This window comes from Equus asinus, chromosome 20 (assembly GCF_041296235.1).
Source record: "Equus asinus isolate D_3611 breed Donkey chromosome 20, EquAss-T2T_v2, whole genome shotgun sequence".
In the NCBI taxonomy this organism is placed as follows: domain Eukaryota; kingdom Metazoa; phylum Chordata; class Mammalia; order Perissodactyla; family Equidae; genus Equus; species Equus asinus.
In genome coordinates this window covers 31,658,205-31,677,369 of record NC_091809.1, presented here as the reverse complement: position 1 = coordinate 31,677,369, position 19,165 = coordinate 31,658,205, and the positions used below count along the sequence as shown (strand labels likewise).

The 19,165-nt window shown below is 45.7% G+C and overlaps 1 protein-coding gene across 7 annotated transcripts in view; it reads left to right on the top strand.

Moving 5' to 3' along the window:
* Positions 1-18,111, top strand: part of NTM (neurotrimin) — a 914,184-nt gene extending 896,073 nt beyond the window's left edge. For 3 of the 7 annotated variants that reach the window (XM_044752719.2, XM_044752723.2, XM_070489907.1), the window contains 4 exons: positions 3,032-3,183; positions 6,351-6,386; positions 11,749-11,781; positions 16,745-18,111. In XM_044752719.2, coding sequence (XP_044608654.1) covers positions 3,032-3,183; positions 6,351-6,386; positions 11,749-11,781; positions 16,745-16,845 — 322 coding nt within the window. In that variant the 3' untranslated portion in view covers positions 16,846-18,111. The remainder of the gene's footprint in view (positions 1-3,031; positions 3,184-6,350; positions 6,387-11,748; positions 11,782-16,744) is intronic. The other 4 variants (XM_070489908.1, XM_070489909.1, XM_070489905.1 and 1 more) reach the window with 3 other exon arrangements.
* The last annotated feature ends 1,054 nt before the right edge of the window (positions 18,112-19,165 follow it).

The following is a 19,165-nucleotide window of genomic DNA, read 5'->3' as shown; positions in this document are numbered from 1 at the left end:
TGCTACCAGGAGGAAAAGTGAGGCCTGAAGTTCCAGTATCAGAAAAATCAACAACAACGAAAATACTACTGAGCTACAGGGCCAGTTCCTTAACCTTTGACTGTCCAGGTTGTCATGAAAATTAATCAGCTGTATCCTATTTTTTAATTATTTATGGGAGAAAAGTACAAGCAAAATGTAGGGGAAAGCAAGATCTTAAAATATGTGGAGGAAAGTAGAGAAGGTCATAGGCAAAAGTGGCCAATGGTGAGAAAAAGGGAGAGAGAGCTGCGCTCTGCAGGGCGGTTGCATCATAGGAGGGGCCACAGCCTCTGCCAGTATTCACCCAGGAGGAGAAAGGCAGACGGCATGGCCAGGGAGGGTTTCAGAGGCCCTGGCTCAGGCAGCTTTGATGCCTCCTTTGTCTGAGCTCTTCTCCTGGCAGCTCCTTCTCTCCCCTTTAATTGATTCTGGTCAGTTTTCCACTTGCTGCTCATTTATTTATTTCCAGTGTTCTCCATTGAATGGAGTTGTCTGTCCTCCTGGCACCCAGCTCAACAAGAACATCTCTGCCTCTCAGTCCTTGTTGCTGCCAGTCCTTCTCATGCCGCCAAGGCCGGCAGGCACCTCCTCCAGGCAGGTCTCAGATGTCACATTGCGTCTGGCCTGGGGGAAGCTCTAACCCAGCTCATATTCCCAGTGAGATAAGCAAAGTTCTGAGGCAAATCAAAGGAGTCTATGTGATGGGGACAGTCAGTTTTCTCAAAATTTAGGTCTAAGGTAGACCTAGATGCTTTGACTGCATAGTTGCACCACTCAACTGCATGCCACTGTGTGTCATGAATCATAGGGAGAGGAAATGGAAGGCTGTATGCAAAAGGGCCACCCATCCACGGGAGCATGATCCAATGAAAAGCCTACCGGTTCATTAAGAAACTAAAGCCTAGTGGCAGTGTGGGATGGGGATATGGCACCACATGGAAAAAAGGCAAGCGCGTTGTCAGAATCTGCAAAGTGCTGCAATGCTGCCGGCTGCCCTACGCTGCTTTCAGCTAATGGTGTTTCAGAGATGTCAAGCAGGAACCTGCTTTCAGTAAGTGTCTGCCCAGTGCAGAACTGAAATCTCCTTCACAGCTTGGTTCTGACGTGAAGGCTTCCTTCCCAGCCCAGGAATGGCGTCAAAATGGCAAATGGGACCAATATGCTTGAGGAGCTCTCAGAAACCTCCTGGTGGATGGGTGTACAGCCTTCTTGGGACATCACCCCCTAGAGGATCAGTGTCTACATGACAAGCTGGAAATGGTGGCGTCTGGCTGCACAGCCAGGTGCCTCATTCCATTCCACAGTACTCACATTTTAATGAAGTCCATGGACTAAGGCCAATTCACTGCCCCTAGCTTAGAGAGAGAAAGGCTACCAGAGGAAAATCTAAATAGCAAAAACCAAGGCAAGTCCCTCCAAACAACCTTCTGACTTCCCTGGAGACAGATGTTGAGTGACAACTCAAACCAGAGCCTGGCTCTCTCTTCTGGTCACTGATCTCGGTAAGTTCTGGCGGTAGAGAGAATCATTTTGTGTGGCTACAGAGACAACACCTTCAGATAATGACAAAGCAGCTGCCCTCTATCCCAAAAACATACTGTGATGCAGGGCCAGGATGGAGTTCTCGACAGCTAATGCCATAGAAATATATTAAATAACGTTTTCTATTTTACAAAGCATTTTCTCATCATTATCTTGCTGGGCTTCGCTTTCTGCTTCTGCCTTGAATAGCCTTTCTTGGTTTGATGACTCTGATACCAACCATTTGTCCCAATTCATGTCCCCTGAGTCTGTTCCAATGTGCGTCCACCCTGACATTGTTTACTCTCCATGCGTCCTGCTCCAGCCAGGCCATGAACAGGGAACTTAGGTTTGTGACAATGTTCCCTGAGATCCTCCACTGAGAAGTATTTTTTCCCACTAGCATTCATCTTTCCCGAAGCATGGACTCAACTTCTGGACAAAGAAGACAAATTATTGCAGGGAAAGTAAATTTTGGCTTAAAGCCCATTCTCTGAAATAGGACATTCCAGAGTTTTTAAAAAGAAGAGAGTTGGTCTCATAATTTCCATAGAGACATGCAATTTTAATAGGAATTGCTGCTATCAGCTTTTTACGATGGAAGATATGGCCCTGCCAAGCCCTAAAGTAGCTTTCTTCTTACCTTCTGCAACTGCCCAGGAATGGTATCCATGGTTCTAATAAGCATATCCATCCTCCCCACTAACTATATGTGGCATTTCTTTAGTGGCCCCCACCACCACTATGTACCCTTGTGGCCCACTGGACTGCCATGGTGGCTTGCTCAGGGAGACTGTCCTGGCTCTATAGGGTCATATGCTTGGGATTCTATCAGCCTTCTCAGACTGAGCTGCTATGATACTCTGGGCAGATCACCTTTCCCAAGCCCTTCAGAGTCCCTGATATTAAAGTGATCCCTGATTTTTATATCCTATCCACAGCCAAAAATTAGGTATCATTTGTAGAATGGATCAAGTTTTAAGGGAAAATTTTATTACTCAGGTGCTTGAAAAATATTGTTCCTTAAAACCTCTCAGGTTTTTCTTCTCTTTGAAGATTGAGCTTTTCATTTTCATGGTTGTCATCATCATCGCCATCATCATCTTCATTGTCACCAGCAGCAACATCAATTAAGACCACACTTTTGAGTACCTACTGCATCGATAATATTGTTCTGCATGTTACACAACTGGTACATCATGTTTGTTGAAGGCACCTGCCTTCAGAGAACTTAAATATCTGTATAGGGAGATGATTATCTGTGTAGTGCCACAAGTATCTCCGGGCACATACATAAAAAGAGAGAAATACAATTATATGTATCATTGTGTGTGAACTTCTTGTATACTTGAATGGAAAAAATAGTGATTATAATGATGTCAGAGCAGGGGCAATGAGAAGATCATTAATTCTAGAATCTGTCTTCTTCCTAAGAGAAAAATATAACCATCTCCTTTTCTTCTTTTTTTGTCTCTCTTGTTTGTCTCAGACTGGTTGAAGGAAAGAAGGGGGTCAAAGTGGAAAACAGACCTTTCCTCTCAAAACTCATCTTCTTCAATGTCTCTGAACATGACTATGGGAACTACACTTGTGTGGCCTCCAATAAGTTGGGCCACACCAATGCCAGCATCACACTATTTGGTAAGACTGAGCGCTGAGCTGGGCAGTGAAAGAGGGGAGGGTTCATATGGAGGAAGAGGAATTGGGAAGGAAGGCCCAGAGGGGCAAGTCGAAGAGCGTTGGGAATTAGTCAGGCAGGGGCGAATGAGAAGAGGGAGAAAGAGGAGAGAGAGAACTAGAACATGTATGAATGTAGATACTGGCAGTGGGAAAAGAAACATTCCTGTTTGACTCTATAACAGGAAAAATCCTGAGACAGGAGAAAAGGGCTTTGGGATGCCAAAGTGACATTTAATCTCTTCTCCTCAGTGCTATCTCCTAAACTAATTGTGGGGATTATATTTGGGTATAATAGTAAACGGCCCAGAGAGGAACATTTACTATTTAAATACTTTGTTCATTGGATTGGTGTAAAATGTTACCATTTCTGAAACTTTTTTCTGGCCAGTGGTTCATAGAAGAAACGAAATTATATTTATAAAAGTGGAATCGTGGGCCTAGGGATCCTGAATAGTATTAGCTTCATGGGGAGAATTAATACAGAGAATGGGGATGTCCCTCGTTCTCCATTTGCATCAAAGGGTGCTGTCTGGCTGGATTGAGATGGATTTATTCAACCAAGCCACCAGACAGAGTCACCTAGTCATTCATGCATTAATTCATTAAACACCTATTTATTGAAGGGCTAGTGTGTACAAGGCAAATTGCTATGTCTTCATTACATATCTGGCATCTATATTGGTGCCAGAATCAAGTAAAGGAAACAAAGAAACGAGCTCCCTTGTAGACCCTGGATGTCTGGAACTTGCATAGGAAGAACAACCACGCAGAAGGGAGTCTGGATGCGTTTCTCTGTCATCGGGCAGGAGTGAAGGCATCCAGTGATGGTGTCCATCCCTTGATGGGTACACATTCTCCCTATGGGCTACAGGGTTAATTTCTGCTTTCTTTAGGGGCAAAGCCCTCCATACCACAACAAATTCAGGTAGCTTGGAATTTTTCAGATCTGTTCTCCTAGTCTTCCATGTTACCAAGCACTCTTGAACATGGTGGGGAGGGAAACGTGAGGAAGTTAGCAGATAATTGGCAAGAACATGAATCCTTTTATTCTGAGAACTCCCAGATACTCCATAGCTTCAAGTACCTCACCCTCCCCCCCGGCCCTGCCACTTCCTTTCTGTGGCACAGTGAATCCAGCTTGCCCCGAATGACCTACCTGTGGGGCTCCATTGTCCCGTCTCTGTTTCCAAATCACATTCTATCCCCCTTCTATCTAGCACATAATGCCCAGCTTTATCCAAGAGGGCTGGGAAGGGGAAGTCTGCCCTTGATCCCAGAGCTGGTAGCTCAGAATGGGCAGAGCTGTGATTAGAGTGATTGATCTGTCTGACATCTTTCACACAGGGATGGTCATAATTGCCCCTCACATTTGTCAGGCCTTTTTGGCTTTTTGGCAGGTGTCTGTTTGTATGCACAAAAGGGTCAGAATTCGAAAGGAATGGACCCCCCTTCCCGTGCCTTGCAAATCTGAGGCTCTCCCTAGCTCTCCTTCCTACCCCTCCCAGTTCCCCCCTCCACCCACAGCAGTCCTCATTCCTGTAAACAGTTTTCCCCTACCTTTGACCTCCTTGCTCTTCTGATTTGGATGCATGAAATGGTTTTGCAATTGGCTTTATCACTACTGTCTAATTCCCTGGCCTCTTCCCCTTAAGCTATCTTAAGATGAGAATAGGGAGGAAAAGCAAACTTTAAGAGTGAAATAGCTGGCATTTGTGACAAGGAATAAGGTGAAGCTTGTGTCATAAATCTGCTCTTTTCAGCAGACATATGTGTGGCAGTTAACAATCCCCCATTGGTCTGTCAGCATTCACCCTGCATCTTTTGGGGTGGTCCTGCAGTTGCCAGCTTTCTGGAGTTCAAGGTTCTCTAAAAAATTACATTCAAAAGTGGTTGTATGTATTCAAATTAGAAAGATGGAGTCAAAGAAAGGTGAATGGGGTACGCATGGGGGTGTTCTTTAATGCGGAAGGCTCAGACCCTTTACATGCTAAATCTCTAAGAGGGAGGAAAAGTTTGGAGCATTTTCCAAATTTAATCAAACAGAAACCAATGTTTTTAGCCTCAGTTGAGAGACCGTTTCTGAGGACCCCATCCCGGAAATGCCTCTTGGGTGACAGAGTTCCGTGGACAGGACAGTGAAATCCTGTCAATGCACACGGTGGGCCTTTCCACCCCCTTGGCACCCCCTTGGCTCCCTCTGAGGTTAGACCAGACATTGCAGCCCCTAAACTCACTATTGAGGCCCACTGTCGATAAGGCCGTTTGACAAATATAAACTTATTAGGCAGTTGTTCGTGTCGTTTCCCATTATCAGAAGACCCCTCAGCTCAGAGCCATCAAGCAGACGTGCGAGTTTGGAAAGGAGCATTTACTTTATGCAAATATACAAACTGTGTGATGAAGTTCATAGCATCACAGAAAGCCAGCTAAATTATCTTCATCTTGCCATCAACTTGCACATAAGCTGCACACCCTCTGCACATGATCTGAACGTTGAAAAGTGAGGACTGGTGGTGCTGGGAGGCTCCCATCCTGGTCGTTATCTGTGAGGGTACTTAAGCCAAATGGGGCAGGGGTGAGCCTTCCTGTCGTGAACCAATAGGTTTCTGAGCTCCTGATCCCTGAGACTGCAGAGATTGTAAGGGACTCGGAGAGTACTGCTCCCATGATCCTGAGTCACCGTGGTTCCTGGGGAACCTTCTTCCTGCCATGCTGCCATGGGATCAGAAATTCCTAAACTTGGTCTCCCAGAGTGAAACAATGGGGATGGGGATGTGGGACAAAAATCTCATCTGGAAAGGGACTTTTGTCCTTTGTTACCAAATCAGTACCCAAACTCAGTACAAGCTAAGAGTAAATCCATCTGCACTAAAAAATATGCAAGCGACCAGCTCCCTCACTTCCCAACCGTGGCATCCAAGTATGGACGCATAAAGCACTTTGGTGCTTCTCATGCTGCATCTTGTCCTACCACCTTTGGTTTTTGTGTCTTTCTTTATTTATCCATTCCTCCAAAAATGTTTGTGAAAGGCAGTATACAAACTATATATGACAAATATATAGCTACTGTATATAATATATGTGTTTGTTTTCATTTTTCTCTCCTGTATGTCCCTCACCCGATTTAGAACTAAATGAGCCTACAAGCTCAACTTTGTTGCAAGGTCAGTATCCCCATTGCTTTATGGTTTCTCTCCCCTCCCCTTTCTCCCAGAACCCCATTCCCCTCCCCCTTTCCCCGCTGCTATGCATTACCGGAGAATCCTATCTATAAACTTGCTTAGAGGATGGCAGTGAAAGCTAAGGAGGTTACTGGGAGCTGGCGAAACTCCAAGGATAGCTCCATTTTCTCCGCTCATCCCTTGCCCACACTTCCCCAAGAGGACTGGGAGGGGGAAAGGAAAAGAAACATCATAATTATTGCAAAGCACAGAGACCTGTGTGAAGGCAAAAGTTTGAGAGAGTGAGTCTGAACTAATAGGAAGAGAACTCCAACCCACTAAACAATTTTCATAACAAGAGTCCTATTGATGGCCTTCAGCAGCAGAAGCAAACACTGTGTGCAGAAAGACTCAAATATTCCCTAAAAATGCACCACCTGGTTCACTCTGAGGTTCTCCAAGGGAGGAAGGTAGGCATGGTGCCACAGGCGTGGTAGTCAATAAGCGGTGATCTGGAGTGGGATGCAACTGAGTTCTAGTGCAGAGCCTGACATTTAGTGGTTCTGTGTTCTTGGACAAGTCACTAAGCCTTATTTAGACTCAATTTCCTCTTCTATAAAATGGAATTGATCTGCCTTATCTACCTTAGAGTTGTTCCAACATTCAACTGAGAATGCATATTAAAAAGGCTTTGAAAACTGCTTGGTACATTTTGAATCACTTAAGTCCCATTTCCAGATGCAAGCTGAGAGACAAGGACTTCCCTCAGTGTCATGTCAGAGGGTTCACTAAGTCACTTCTCAAGCCTTTCTCCCCAGCCCTTTACATCCTTTTCCACTTCGGAGCCCTTCACTATGTATGACTTCTGCATCTCTCACCTCTATCTGCACAACTCTTCAAATTTTCCCAAGGCCCACCAGCCTAGCGTGAATGATTCACTAAGACCATAACTAAGCATTTGGGCAGAAATGGGCCCAGCTAAGTGGTAGAATTGGATGCATGCTGCCTGTGCTGCTGTTCCTCTCCTAAGGACAGTGCTGACCATAGGATAGCCCAACAAGAAGGCAGCTGTGATAACCATGGGGGGAATGGCTTTGTCCACCTTTTGCCCCAATCCCCTGACCTTTCTCATCCCACCTCTCCCCACACCCATCCTGTTCATCCATTCACCTCTGGCTTTGCAAACAATCATCAGAGGATGGCAGACTTAGAAAGTAGGGGAGGAGATGGAAGGAAATGAATTATATGGAAAGCTGTTTGACAGATGAGAAAAATATTTTTATCGTGAAAAGATTCAGGGCTGCATTATTCACCTTGGTGATGTAGAGTGCCATGGTGATGAACTACAAACAGGAAAATGAAACAAAGAAAAAGTGAAGTCAATGGAAGCCTTCAGGTTCAACTTATGATTCAACTTATGTTTACTGAACCCCTTGCAAAGCATATTCATGGATCTAAAATAGAGAGCCTTAGAAATGTAGCTAAATAAATGGTAAAAGGGAAATTTGAGAGACTGGAACTAAGACAGGCGATGCTGCAGGATGTGCTTTCAGAAGTGACTAAGCTCATTCTGATCACTTAGCTCTTCATTCTCAGAGGGAATAAGAGGTTTTAAAATGGGTAGCGGTTGCTAAGGAGTTAGTATTTAACTGAAGATGTACTCAGCTGATAGAGGGAGCATCGTCCCACTCCTAAGCTGACAATAACAGTCCCGACCAGAAACAAACAAATCACTACCTGACTGCTGAGCACGGGGCCAGGGGCAGGCTCCACATGCTGAGATGAAGATGGCCTCCCTTTCTCTGCTCTCAGCTATGAACGAGGGTGAAAGGATCTCTATGCCAACTTTCTCCTCTGATTCTTGAGATGCTCTCAACCCCTCACCCTTCTTATTGAGCGCAGGGCACTGGGTCAAGGCCAGAAGTTGTAGATTGTAGACATGTAGAATGATCTAGGATTTGGATTAGTGTGGTCTTCAGTATAGCTCTTGGACTCTGTACAACTAAGAAATATTTTAGAGGAAACAGACCTTGCACCTGAGGCATTTCCCTCATTCATCTGTGTTTTTTATTTTCCTCCTCCTTGGCTAGTCTCCCATACAATAGAGAGCTACCCATTTTCTCAGGGAATACCCCCAAGTTATGTCCATCTTATGTGACAAATACCAAGAAAAATTTGCATGAATGTGTGGTTTTCCACTGACAGGGAACACTTGGCTTGAAGAGTAGTTCCAAGATATTTTGCTACCCAATATCTGGATGGAATAGAAGGATTCTGATAAGAGAATTTCATTCCTTCTCAGCATTTTCTGCCACCTTGAAATATTTTTCTGCTCCCCTTAGCAAACACAACAGATTGCATGTCACCCGTGTATTAATATTTGGTCGAGCAGGACTCCTGCCATGATGAATAAGGACTCAGGGACATGTCAGCATCCCCCACTGAACTCCCTCATAGGCAAGTGTGCCAGGCCCCATGCTGCAAACTCAGCGGCTTAGTGGCTGTTCATTTCCCATCCACTGGTCCTTTGTCTTTTATCTCCTAGGCATTAAGTCAGATTTGATGGTATCAGTGGGCAGGGAAAGGTTGGCTGATTAATGCCTGTGAACCTCACAGTGACTATCAAACCAACTTATTAAAGAAGGGAGGACTAAAGTAAACTGATTCAGAATGAAAAACTTACAGTAGGAGAGATGATCCATTCTTCCCTGCAGAGGATTAAAGACAGTTAATTAGGCCCAGCTATCCAGCAGTTAGCATTTCTATGCCACGTGTGTCTAAATAACAGGAGATGTAAAAAGAAAATTCCATCACCCTCTTTCTAGAAGGTTCATATATCCATCCTGACATGAGGCCAGCCTCCTGTGCCCACTAGAACCAGACAGCAAGCAGCCCTCTGCTTACCTCAGTAGTTGAATTCAGTTGGCTTTGGTGGCAAAAAGATCACTGTATGGGTTGACCAGAAATATTGGCTTGGAAGGTTGGGGGAAAGGATTCTTTTTTGTTTTATTTCATTCTTCCTTTATTTTGCATTTTTTTTTTCCCACTCTACCTGGATTCTCATTGGCAAAAAGATCTCAAATTTCAGGCAAGCTCTTGGTGAGGAAAATACACGCTTAGATTTTCAGGGATTGTTTGTTTTCTTGCTAGCTAAGCATTAACGCGAAGACTTGAGCGTGTAGCCAGTACTCACTTTGGAAGCTCAAGCAAGGCTCATACTTCTGGAATCTGGACCCAACAGCGATAGCACAGCAAGCAGGATATAGAAGACAGTGTTAGCATTTCTACATCTCTTCTTAGTACCAAACCAAAGGGAATGTGCTTGAGTGCAGCATGAGGGGCTTAGAGTAAATATAAAGACTATTTTGGCTACATTCCCCACCTCACTGTGATGAGATATGAGCAGGGGCACATTATAGTCAACTAGAAGAATTGAAATATTGCTACCTGGAAAAGGCCAAGGATAAGTTCTAGCTAAGGTCAAGGATGTGTGTCCAATAGTCCTTTAACTATGTGGATGCTAAAGAGCGTTGATATTCTTTCAAGTGGCATGTGTTGGAGAGTCAGGGGAAAAAGTAGCTGGATGAGAACAATTAAGCTGAAGTTCTCTTCATATCTTTGCCTTATGGAAGATAACTTCTGGTATCTGGAGCACTGCAGGAATGTATGCTTTCAATCTATTTCTCTTTCTGATAGTTCCAACAACCCAAACTACCAAACAGAGCCCTTCCCTGTGTCCATCTGCCAGCACTTCTGTCACTCTATGGGCTACTGTCCCCTCAATGCACCCTACATTTGTATTGTCTGTGGTTTGGGGGTGAAAGGCCTGTGACTGCTTTATTCCTCCAAAACTCCCTCTTCAGACTGTCCTCCCTCCTTCCATTTACCCTCCGTCTTGGTACAGAAAGATTCAAGTCAGTGGTACCTTAATGAGACAATTCATGAAAATAGCCCCTCCTTAGCTTCTGGACCGGTTTCGAGGGCCCAGAAATTACTCCAAGGGACTGTCCTTGTTAAACGCACAGACAGCACGGCACCAGCACTCCTGGCTTTTCTCTACCACCTGGACTTTACATCAGATCTTCTCTGAATCACCCCTTTGATCTTTGAGCATGGATCACCTCTTGCATCTTTTTCAAAGTGGCTTCTCAAGGTTGCTAATGTCCACTGAGATCAAGAGGGATATTTTATCTCAGCTCCATTTAAAGAATAGATTGAGAGCTTGAATGCATAAGTACATATTCAACTGATTTGGGTCAATTGTTTTAGTTAAGGTTAGGCTGAGTTATATCTAGATTTTCTTTCCTTCTGCACGAGGACCTTTGCACAGAGAATTGTATCACTTCGATGTAAAAAATTTTAAAGTCATTTTCTTTTTTTCTCAGCTTTGTTGAAGTATAATAGACAAATAAAATTATAAGATATTTCAAGTGTGCATCTTATTGATTTGATGTACATATGCATTGTGCAAGGATTTTCCATCTTCTTTATATCCAGGGTGAACAACCGCAGAAGCCCCCAGCTAAAGAGGGAAGTAAAATATTAGGGATCATTCCACTTCAGGCCAGTCAGAACATCTGCTATCAGCAGACATGGTTTTGTGAATTGCTCTGAGAGCTCAACGTTTGTGAAGTGGGATCTTTCATGGTCCGGTCATCAGAGAGGAGCTGGCGCCCCAGCATCTCCACAGGCGGGCAGCAGCATGTGTGAGTGCAACAGGTGCTCATTGCTGCAGGTTGTCCAGAGAGAGAAAGTCCTAGGGGCCAGCTTGCTAGTCTGACACATCAAGAGAAGTCAAATATCAAGCGTCTGGGCTCCTCTGGTACAAGTAAGCTAGCTCCCCAGTATTTCTAAAATGTGTAGATAAATGCCACTCAAACTTTTACATCTCAAACATAGCATGGGCACTTACAGTCAAATTGCTGTTGTGTAATCCATTTGTATCAGCCAATTTTATACTTAAGGCCTCTAGACTTCAACTAATTAAAGGATTGCCTGGTGACCAAAGAAAGAAAGTTCTACAAAGAAGTATTTATTGGCTTGGGGCCTCAAGCTTGACGTTCCTGAGTTCCCTGCTCAGACAAGGTGGATGTGTGGCTTTCGATGGGTCAGAGACCCGATCTGACTGTCATTCCTATCCTCCCCTGGCCCCCAACTCAACCTTATGGCAACTGACTTCTCATCAAACCACAGAGGGGCAAGTACAAGGGCTGGTCTGTGGTCAGGACAGCAAGAGACCAGTGTACCAGGGCTGGAGAAGGCCCTGGGCCAGGAGCACTGGCTGTTCCCCAAACTGTCTGAGGGCAAAGCGAGTGCCTCCGACTGCTTTCTACCTTAACAGTGGCTTGTTTTTAATTTCTTTTAGAAGTGAAAACTACAGCTCTGACCACTTGGAAAGGTTGGTATATTTATTTTCCAGGCAGCTTCTGCCTTGGTGGGAATGGGCTATACAAAACTCTTGACCTTCTTCCAAGATGCCTTCTCTTCTAAGCTAACCCCAGGAAGCAGCCCAGTGGGCACCTTCCCTGACCTTGGGCTGTCTCTATGTCAATTTAGATTATTAACCTGTCTCCAAAGACATCCCACTCTCCCTGGGTGGCTTCCACTTGCAGACATCTAACTTCTCTTTACTGGCAGCACTAATGAGCACCTGTCAGTGCCCAGAATAGCTCCATGTCTGGGCTCCTCTGTACCAGGCCTGCCTCTTTCCTTGCACACAGATGCCCTAATGTGACAGTTTCTTAGATCTTGGCCTTGCATGCTGCCCTTTGCTTACCCCATTCTCTCTCTCTCTCTCTCTAACTTGGAGTTGGAAGGGAAGTGGCTAGAGGGAGGGAAAAATCGAAGGAAGGGGGTGGTTCTTGGGTGAGTCACTTGGCTACGAATAAAATGCATCTTATTTGAGGCTTTCATTCCTGCCAGATGTTTCCGGTGGATAATTGACACTCGTCACAGTTCTCTGAGACCCTAACTATCCTGGTAATTGGTCTCTTTAGGCCTTCTCAGCTCTCTAATGAGATAGAGGCAATAAAGGCATCCATGCAGAGTGGAGGCGTGGCGAGATGAAGGGCAGAGGCCTCTTCTGTGTGGCCCATGTCACCAGGCAGATGGGCTGAGTTGTCATTCTGGCCAGCACAGGCTCTGGGAGGGCCTTGCTCCGGGACACTGGGACTGCACCTGCCTGGGCAAAAGGTGCTCATCTTGTAGCGTTCTTCCATGGGCTGGCGAGTGTGGTTCTCCGCTTAACCAGAACCCAGAGGGCAGAGTGCAGGGGCAGGCCCCAGGCTTCACTTTACTCTTTTACCCTTCATTCTCTGAAGACGCTTGAGTCACACAAAGCAGCAGGTCCGAGTTAGTGGAAAGAAAATTGCATTTGGAGATAGAATTCAGGGGATCTTGGGGAAGTAACTTAAGCCCTCTAAGGTTAAGATTTTACCTATTAAAGTAGGAGATAATAATCCTTATCTTGTACATGAGCATCTTTAAGGGACTGGAGCACCTTTCCAACTGCAAGCACTCTGCCTGAAATCCCAGTCGATATGATTTTACTTCTATGTATACTGTCCCTCAACCACAGGAATTTTCAGTGACTTTTATTGGAAAGAGTTAGAAAAAGAGGGGAAGGGTATTTGGAAGAGAAAATTGAGGAAGAGCAGGAGACAAGGCAGGAAATGGGTTTTTTGTTTTGTTTTTCTCCAAGTAGAATCTTAAGAGAAAGAAAAACACAAAGTAAATATGGGCATGTCAACATGCATCACAATGTTCCTGCTCTTTCCTTCCTTCAAGAAACTTTCATTGAATACCGGCCATGGGCCCAGTTAGACACAGGCCCTGTCCTTAAGGAGCTTACAGCACAGAGGAGGAAATACCTAAGTTAGACAAATAAAGAAAATTACAACACAAGGTGGTACTTATTTTAATAGCAGGATGTACATGGTGCTGTGGAAGGAAACTAGAGCGAGTCACGGAAGGCTGCCTAGAGGAGGTGACTGGGGGCCAGAAAAGAACCTGCAACAAGAAATGGGAGGGACCTGGGTGAAGAGTGTTTCAAGCAGAGGGGCAGAGGGTGTGAAGATGGAAAGGAAAGAGAATATGGCTGGAGGGTACACACTCTTGTTGCATGGAGTCAAGGGCATGGAGAAACCAAAGAACGTGTGGCAGGAAGAGAGGCTAAGGGAGCAGATCGTGAGCCGTTTATGAAATGTAGTGGGTGTTTCTACCAAGCAGCTGGGAAGGCTGCAGAAATCAAATAGTTTAGTAGTGCGATCAATATGGAATTGTGGAAACATCACCCTGGAATTAGTATAAAGAATAAACTCAAAGGGTCAAGGTCACAGGTGGCAAGGCCCAATTTGTGAACTTTTATGGACATTGAAAGGAGAGCTGTTGCAGTCTCCTCTTTGAGAGGTTGTCTGGGGTGTCCCTACCTCACTGTTTCTCCAGAGACCACCCTTGTTTTCTCCTCCTTCTGTCCAGCTTTGTCCAGGTCAGTTTTCCTGGACGTGCTCGAGGAAAGGAAGGGGTGGAGTGAGGGGAGAGTGTGTGGAGAGGGCAAAGGAAGGCTGGATGTGACCCTGCACAGTGAGTGACAGCCCCCCAGTGGGCCTGGGGCAGGAGACAGGAGCAGCAAAGAGGCCCCGCAAGCTTGTCCAGGGTAACAGCACATTCAAAAGGCAGCTCTGGTGTACTCAGTGGCCTTTTCATTTCTTCTATGGGCGGAGTTTTCTGACATACCAGGTCAGGATCCCCTGATAGGCTGTCTGTGGTGCTTCCCAGCAGGCAGCAGAGACACAAAGGCTCTCTGAGGTGTGCAGCAATGAGACCTAACACGGTGCCCAGAGAGAGCACCTGCAGAGCTGCCCAGCCATTGTGAGGTGCCCTGGGGGTTGTTTGCCAGCTCACAGCCACCTCCCTTGTGGCGCTGCCGAGTCCCTGGCCTGCAAACAAGGTTTTCCGACTTTCCTTACATGGTAACCAAGCCAGGTCCCTGCTGGGCTGCACGCCTGGCTTGTGGCATTCTCCATTCTCCTCCCTGGAGGCTTCCACTGGCTGGGCAGCCCGAAAAGGAGGAAATGCAGGGGAGAAGCAGAGAGCATTTAATGCATGGAACTGGCATTTGTTTCCCTTCTCTTTTCAGGGCATCTTCTTAGCCATGGCCAGGGTACAGGGATGGGGGAGGGGATGCGCTGGGATGAATGGAGTGGTTTCAAAGCTGTGAGTTTAAGCGATCAGGACAGCAAAAGAGATGAAGGAGAAAAAGAGCCATGTGCCAATGGATGTGTACCTGGCCAGGAGCACAGTGTGCCAGGTGTGCAGAACACATTTGGAATCACTCTGCAGTGCACACATGGGAGGAGAGAATGCAGCCACTAACTCTGCCCAGCTTAAACATGGAACCAAGCCCCCACAAAGGCCTACTGGTCCAGTGGACTCAGAAACAGCCTTTGTGTCTTAGAGGCAGCCTCAGGCACAGGCAAGGGTCTTGGTGTGAAAGACCTTGCCGTGGCCCAGAGCAAGAAGGGCTTCCTCATAGGGCAGAAACATAACTTCTCACCTGAGAAGGCATCGAGGAGGGGCTTCTCTCCTGGCATTCCAAAAGATGCTGTGTAATAACAGAGTGAGTGCATATCAAAGAGGGAGTTCCTGGTGGTGGTTGATATAGAAACATAGTAATTAGATTTTAGAAGATACAACCAATTAGTGACCAGTAGTAGATAGTAAGCACCTCTGAAATTGAAATGTAGGTCATCGAGAACTTTACCGAAATGCTCCTTTATCATCTGTATCCCACCATGGACTGGGAGCAGGAGGGCACTGCATGGCAGATGCCTTCAGTTTTGTGTTGCCCAGAAGGTCACCTCCCTTCAGGAGGGAGAGCAGAATAGGTGTCTCTTCTGCTTCTCATCATGAGAACTTGCACTGCCAGGAAGTCCTGGCCTTGGAAATACTGAAAACCAGACATCAGAGATGCATGAGGTTAGATGACCTGGTGTATTTCAAACTCATGACTATCTATTTAGCCACTGCCCCAGAATGACAGATTTGTCCCCAACGTCTAAGAAATAAAATCATATGGACAGCATTTCCAGGCCAAGAGTTCTAGGACATGATGGAGTCATCCCATGTGGAATCAATGAAGCTTGGTTTGATGCTGATCTGCATTAGCCAGAAGTGTCTCCAATGCTCAGCATCCAAGTCAGGCAAGCAGGTTCTGGCTTTATTCCTTCACCCCAGTAAGGACATGGACTCAAGGAGGACACCAGCCTTAAATACCTTCATTAAATTCAATGCAACAGAGCATGCCAGAGCAAGTCCACTCTGAGAAGGTTCCCTGCTTCATTAGGTACCTAATTCATCTGGGCATCCAAACTTGTGGGTATGGTTCATGAATCTTAGCTCTGTTTGTTATGGGTGTTCTTGGCCATGGGGTCAAGGTAGCCAGAAAGCTTATGCTTCAAATGATAAGGAAGCTTCTGGGGAGTTTTATGACCTCAAAGTTTTTTGCCTCCTGCCTTTGGCTCCATCTCAGAGTATCTGTTTGCAGGCCAGATTGGTGTGTGCCTCTTAGGGAAAGGTGTCATCCATCTCCCACCCAAAGGCATACACTATGGTGGGTTCTGCATCCAATTGTGCACATATATTCCCTTACTTCCACATACACAGCAAAAGGCCTCTTATTCCTTCACTTGATCCCACCTCCACTTCACGCAGACTGGTTTTGGCTCTTCAGGCATGTAATACTTGAACTAGGTCTGCTGTTGCCTCGTCCAGATGGTGAAGAGGTCAAGTGCTCCAGGTGGAAGCCCAGTACACTGCCCTGAGAAAGAGTGATTGACATAATGGACAGTGAGCCCATGCAGCAGCAGCAGGGGGACAGACTGCTGTGTCCAACAGGTCCTTTCCTGCATAACAGGTTGAGCAGCTGGAATGTTGTATGAATGTTTAAGTCAGGCAGTGCTCAGAAGTGATTGGATGGTGATGCAAACAATGCAGTCGTCTTACTTTATTGCAGCTCTATGTAGGCTATTAATTAAACTGCCGCCTTCTTCTTGAACTTGACCCTGAGCCCTGGCCTTAGCATGTTATGACACAGTAAAGGTGTACTGGCCACCATCCCACCTTGACCCTAGCCTCATGTTCTCTCTTTGCATGGGAACGCTCCCTGTTATAGAGTGTGCATCCAGGGGATTGAAGCTGTAGAAGGTTAATTTCTAATGCAGCCCCTATGTAAGCAGCTGGAACACCAAATGCTCCCAGTTAGAGGGATGCTTTGTCAGAGGCAAGGCCTAATGAGAGCAGACCAGGCAACAGAGGTTCCATCTTATACCAGGTGGCTCCTGACAAATGTGTTCTCTCCACAGGCCCGGGTGCAGTCAGCGAAGTGAACAACGGGACGTCGAGGAGGGCAGGCTGCATTTGGCTGCTACCTCTTCTGGTCTTGCACCGACTCCTCAAGTTTTGATGTGAGTGCCACTCTCCCGCTGGGGAAATGCTGCCGCCACTCCACCCACCAACAGAAGAGCAAAGCAACTCCGACAGCAGCAAGAGCAAACCCGTTTCTAAATACACCACCATCAAATGAAATTCCAAGAAACAGAGCCCAATGGGACACAAATTCGAGGGAGGGGACAAAGAATACTTTGGGAAAACAAGTTTAAAAATGAAATTCAAAGTCGCCTTGCAGATATGTAGGTAGAGCTGAGTTTTCTTTCTTTTCCTAAATGGAAGAACGCACACCTGGCTTTGGACCCACCTGCAAGCTGCATTGCGTGACCTCTTTGTTACCAGGTGGGCGAGGGCTCAGCCGCTCTGCCCGCTAAAGTGCCCCACCAAGGAAAATTTTGCAGTCGGGCATCCCAAATTCAATCAGTCCATAGAGACGAACACAGTGAGACGTGCGGGCCCACATGTGCCCCTGCGGCCCCTTTCGTAGACTGTGCACTATTGTGTGTGTTACGAAACGCAAAATTTAAAAAAAATAAAGAAAAAGGAAACTAAACAAGACAGCCTGACAGCTACAACAATCCCACAATCAACAGTCACAAAAGATGTTGTTAAACTTTTTTTTTCATTTTACTACATGGACATCGTGGATAATAAGGGATTCTGATTCATTATTAATTTTATTAATTATATTTTCTGATATGAGTCTAGAACTTAGTGCAAAAACAAGACAAAACTAAAAAAATACACAAATGAAAGGAGTGAAGAGGAGTATGTTTGTTAAACATTAAAAATGAATAGTGTACTTCTTAACTAGGTTTACAACTGGTGGACCACACACCGGGCATTAACCACCTGGTGAGGATTTGGCAAATCCACCAAAAAAACACATGCGATTTAACCAACATCTCCACCAGCGCTACAGATTTCTCCTTATTCTGGCATTTACTGCAGACAATACTATGCTTCCTCACGCTGTTTAGAAATGGAAGGGTGATCTGCACTGTATCTTCAGTTTGTTGGCTATGCTTCTTTTGATGACATATATTATACAGTATATAGACACATATATTTTTTTTGTTAGAGTTCTAGCCATTTTATTTCTCAGCAGGGTCCTTTCTCAGACATTACTGCATGCTGTATATGGCGTTAGCTGTGTGTTGATCTTTTAAAAGATGATAGAGTTTACTGGTAATTGTGTAATCAGCTCCTGCCTTTTTATTTTCTTGGGTTATTTACATGTCAGAGACATTTATAAAAAGTGAAAAGAGAAAAAAAAACAAAACACTAATACCAGGCGCAGCATCTTTTCCAGGTGTGGCTCTCTCAAGGCAAAGGCCGCCGCAGGAGGCCTCGCTTCTCCATCGTGCCTCGGGGCGTGAACAAACAGCAAGCACCTGAACAGCTAAACAGTCAGTAACCGCTTGTTTCAGCCCATTATGGGAATCTCTGATGCCTTCGTGACCACTGGAGAATTGAATCCTCTTGGTTTATTTTATTTAATTTCCCACCTTTGTGTGCGTGTGTATGAAAGAGAAGAAAATGCAGTTTTTAGGTACCCTTTTTTTCCTCCCCTGAAGTCTGGGAACCAGAGAGGCCTCGGGGAGGGGCCCTGGATGTGATGAGGGAAAGTGGGATTGGGGGCTGGGGGAGGGAGGGGTTGTCTCTGACTTGACATTAAAAAGTGTTCCATGTCCCTCTTCACCTGGTGTGGTACATCATTCTCAAGTGGGGGGTGAGGGGAGCAGAGCCTGCCTGGCTCAGGTGTGAAGACCGTGGAGGGGTGGGCTCCAGACTCAAGCTCCTGCTCTTTAGGCCCCTCCTGGGGGTGGAGTGGGCCTGTTTCTGTGGAATGTGCGCTTGTGACAGACAGGGGTGCGGGAAACCACCTTCACCCTCCTAAAGGAATCAAGGAGGGCGTGTCTCATGGGGACTGTGTCAGAAGGTCCTGGCTGAGGCCGGCAGCATCCTGCTTGAATCCAAACACCTCACCTCGTAACCTGGGCTAAATGTCGAGTCCAGTTAGGGAAAGGCTTTTACATGTGATTATTTCAGGGAGGCAGCATAGTGCAGCTATCACAAAAAAGAAAAAGCTTGAAATGTTGTGGGTTGGTATCGAGTAATCCTAAATCCCATCAAGCAGTGCTCTGGGGAGTGTCTTCCCTCCATGCCTGTTCCCCAAGCCTGGCCTCCAACCACAAGTTAAGAGGAAAGGTAGATTTTAATACAAAATAGTATTCAAATAATTCTAAATTGTTCTGATTAATTCTGGGAATTAAATAAGTAGCCGAAGATTCACTGAGAGGCAGAAATGAGGTGAGAGCCAAAACACTCAGGAA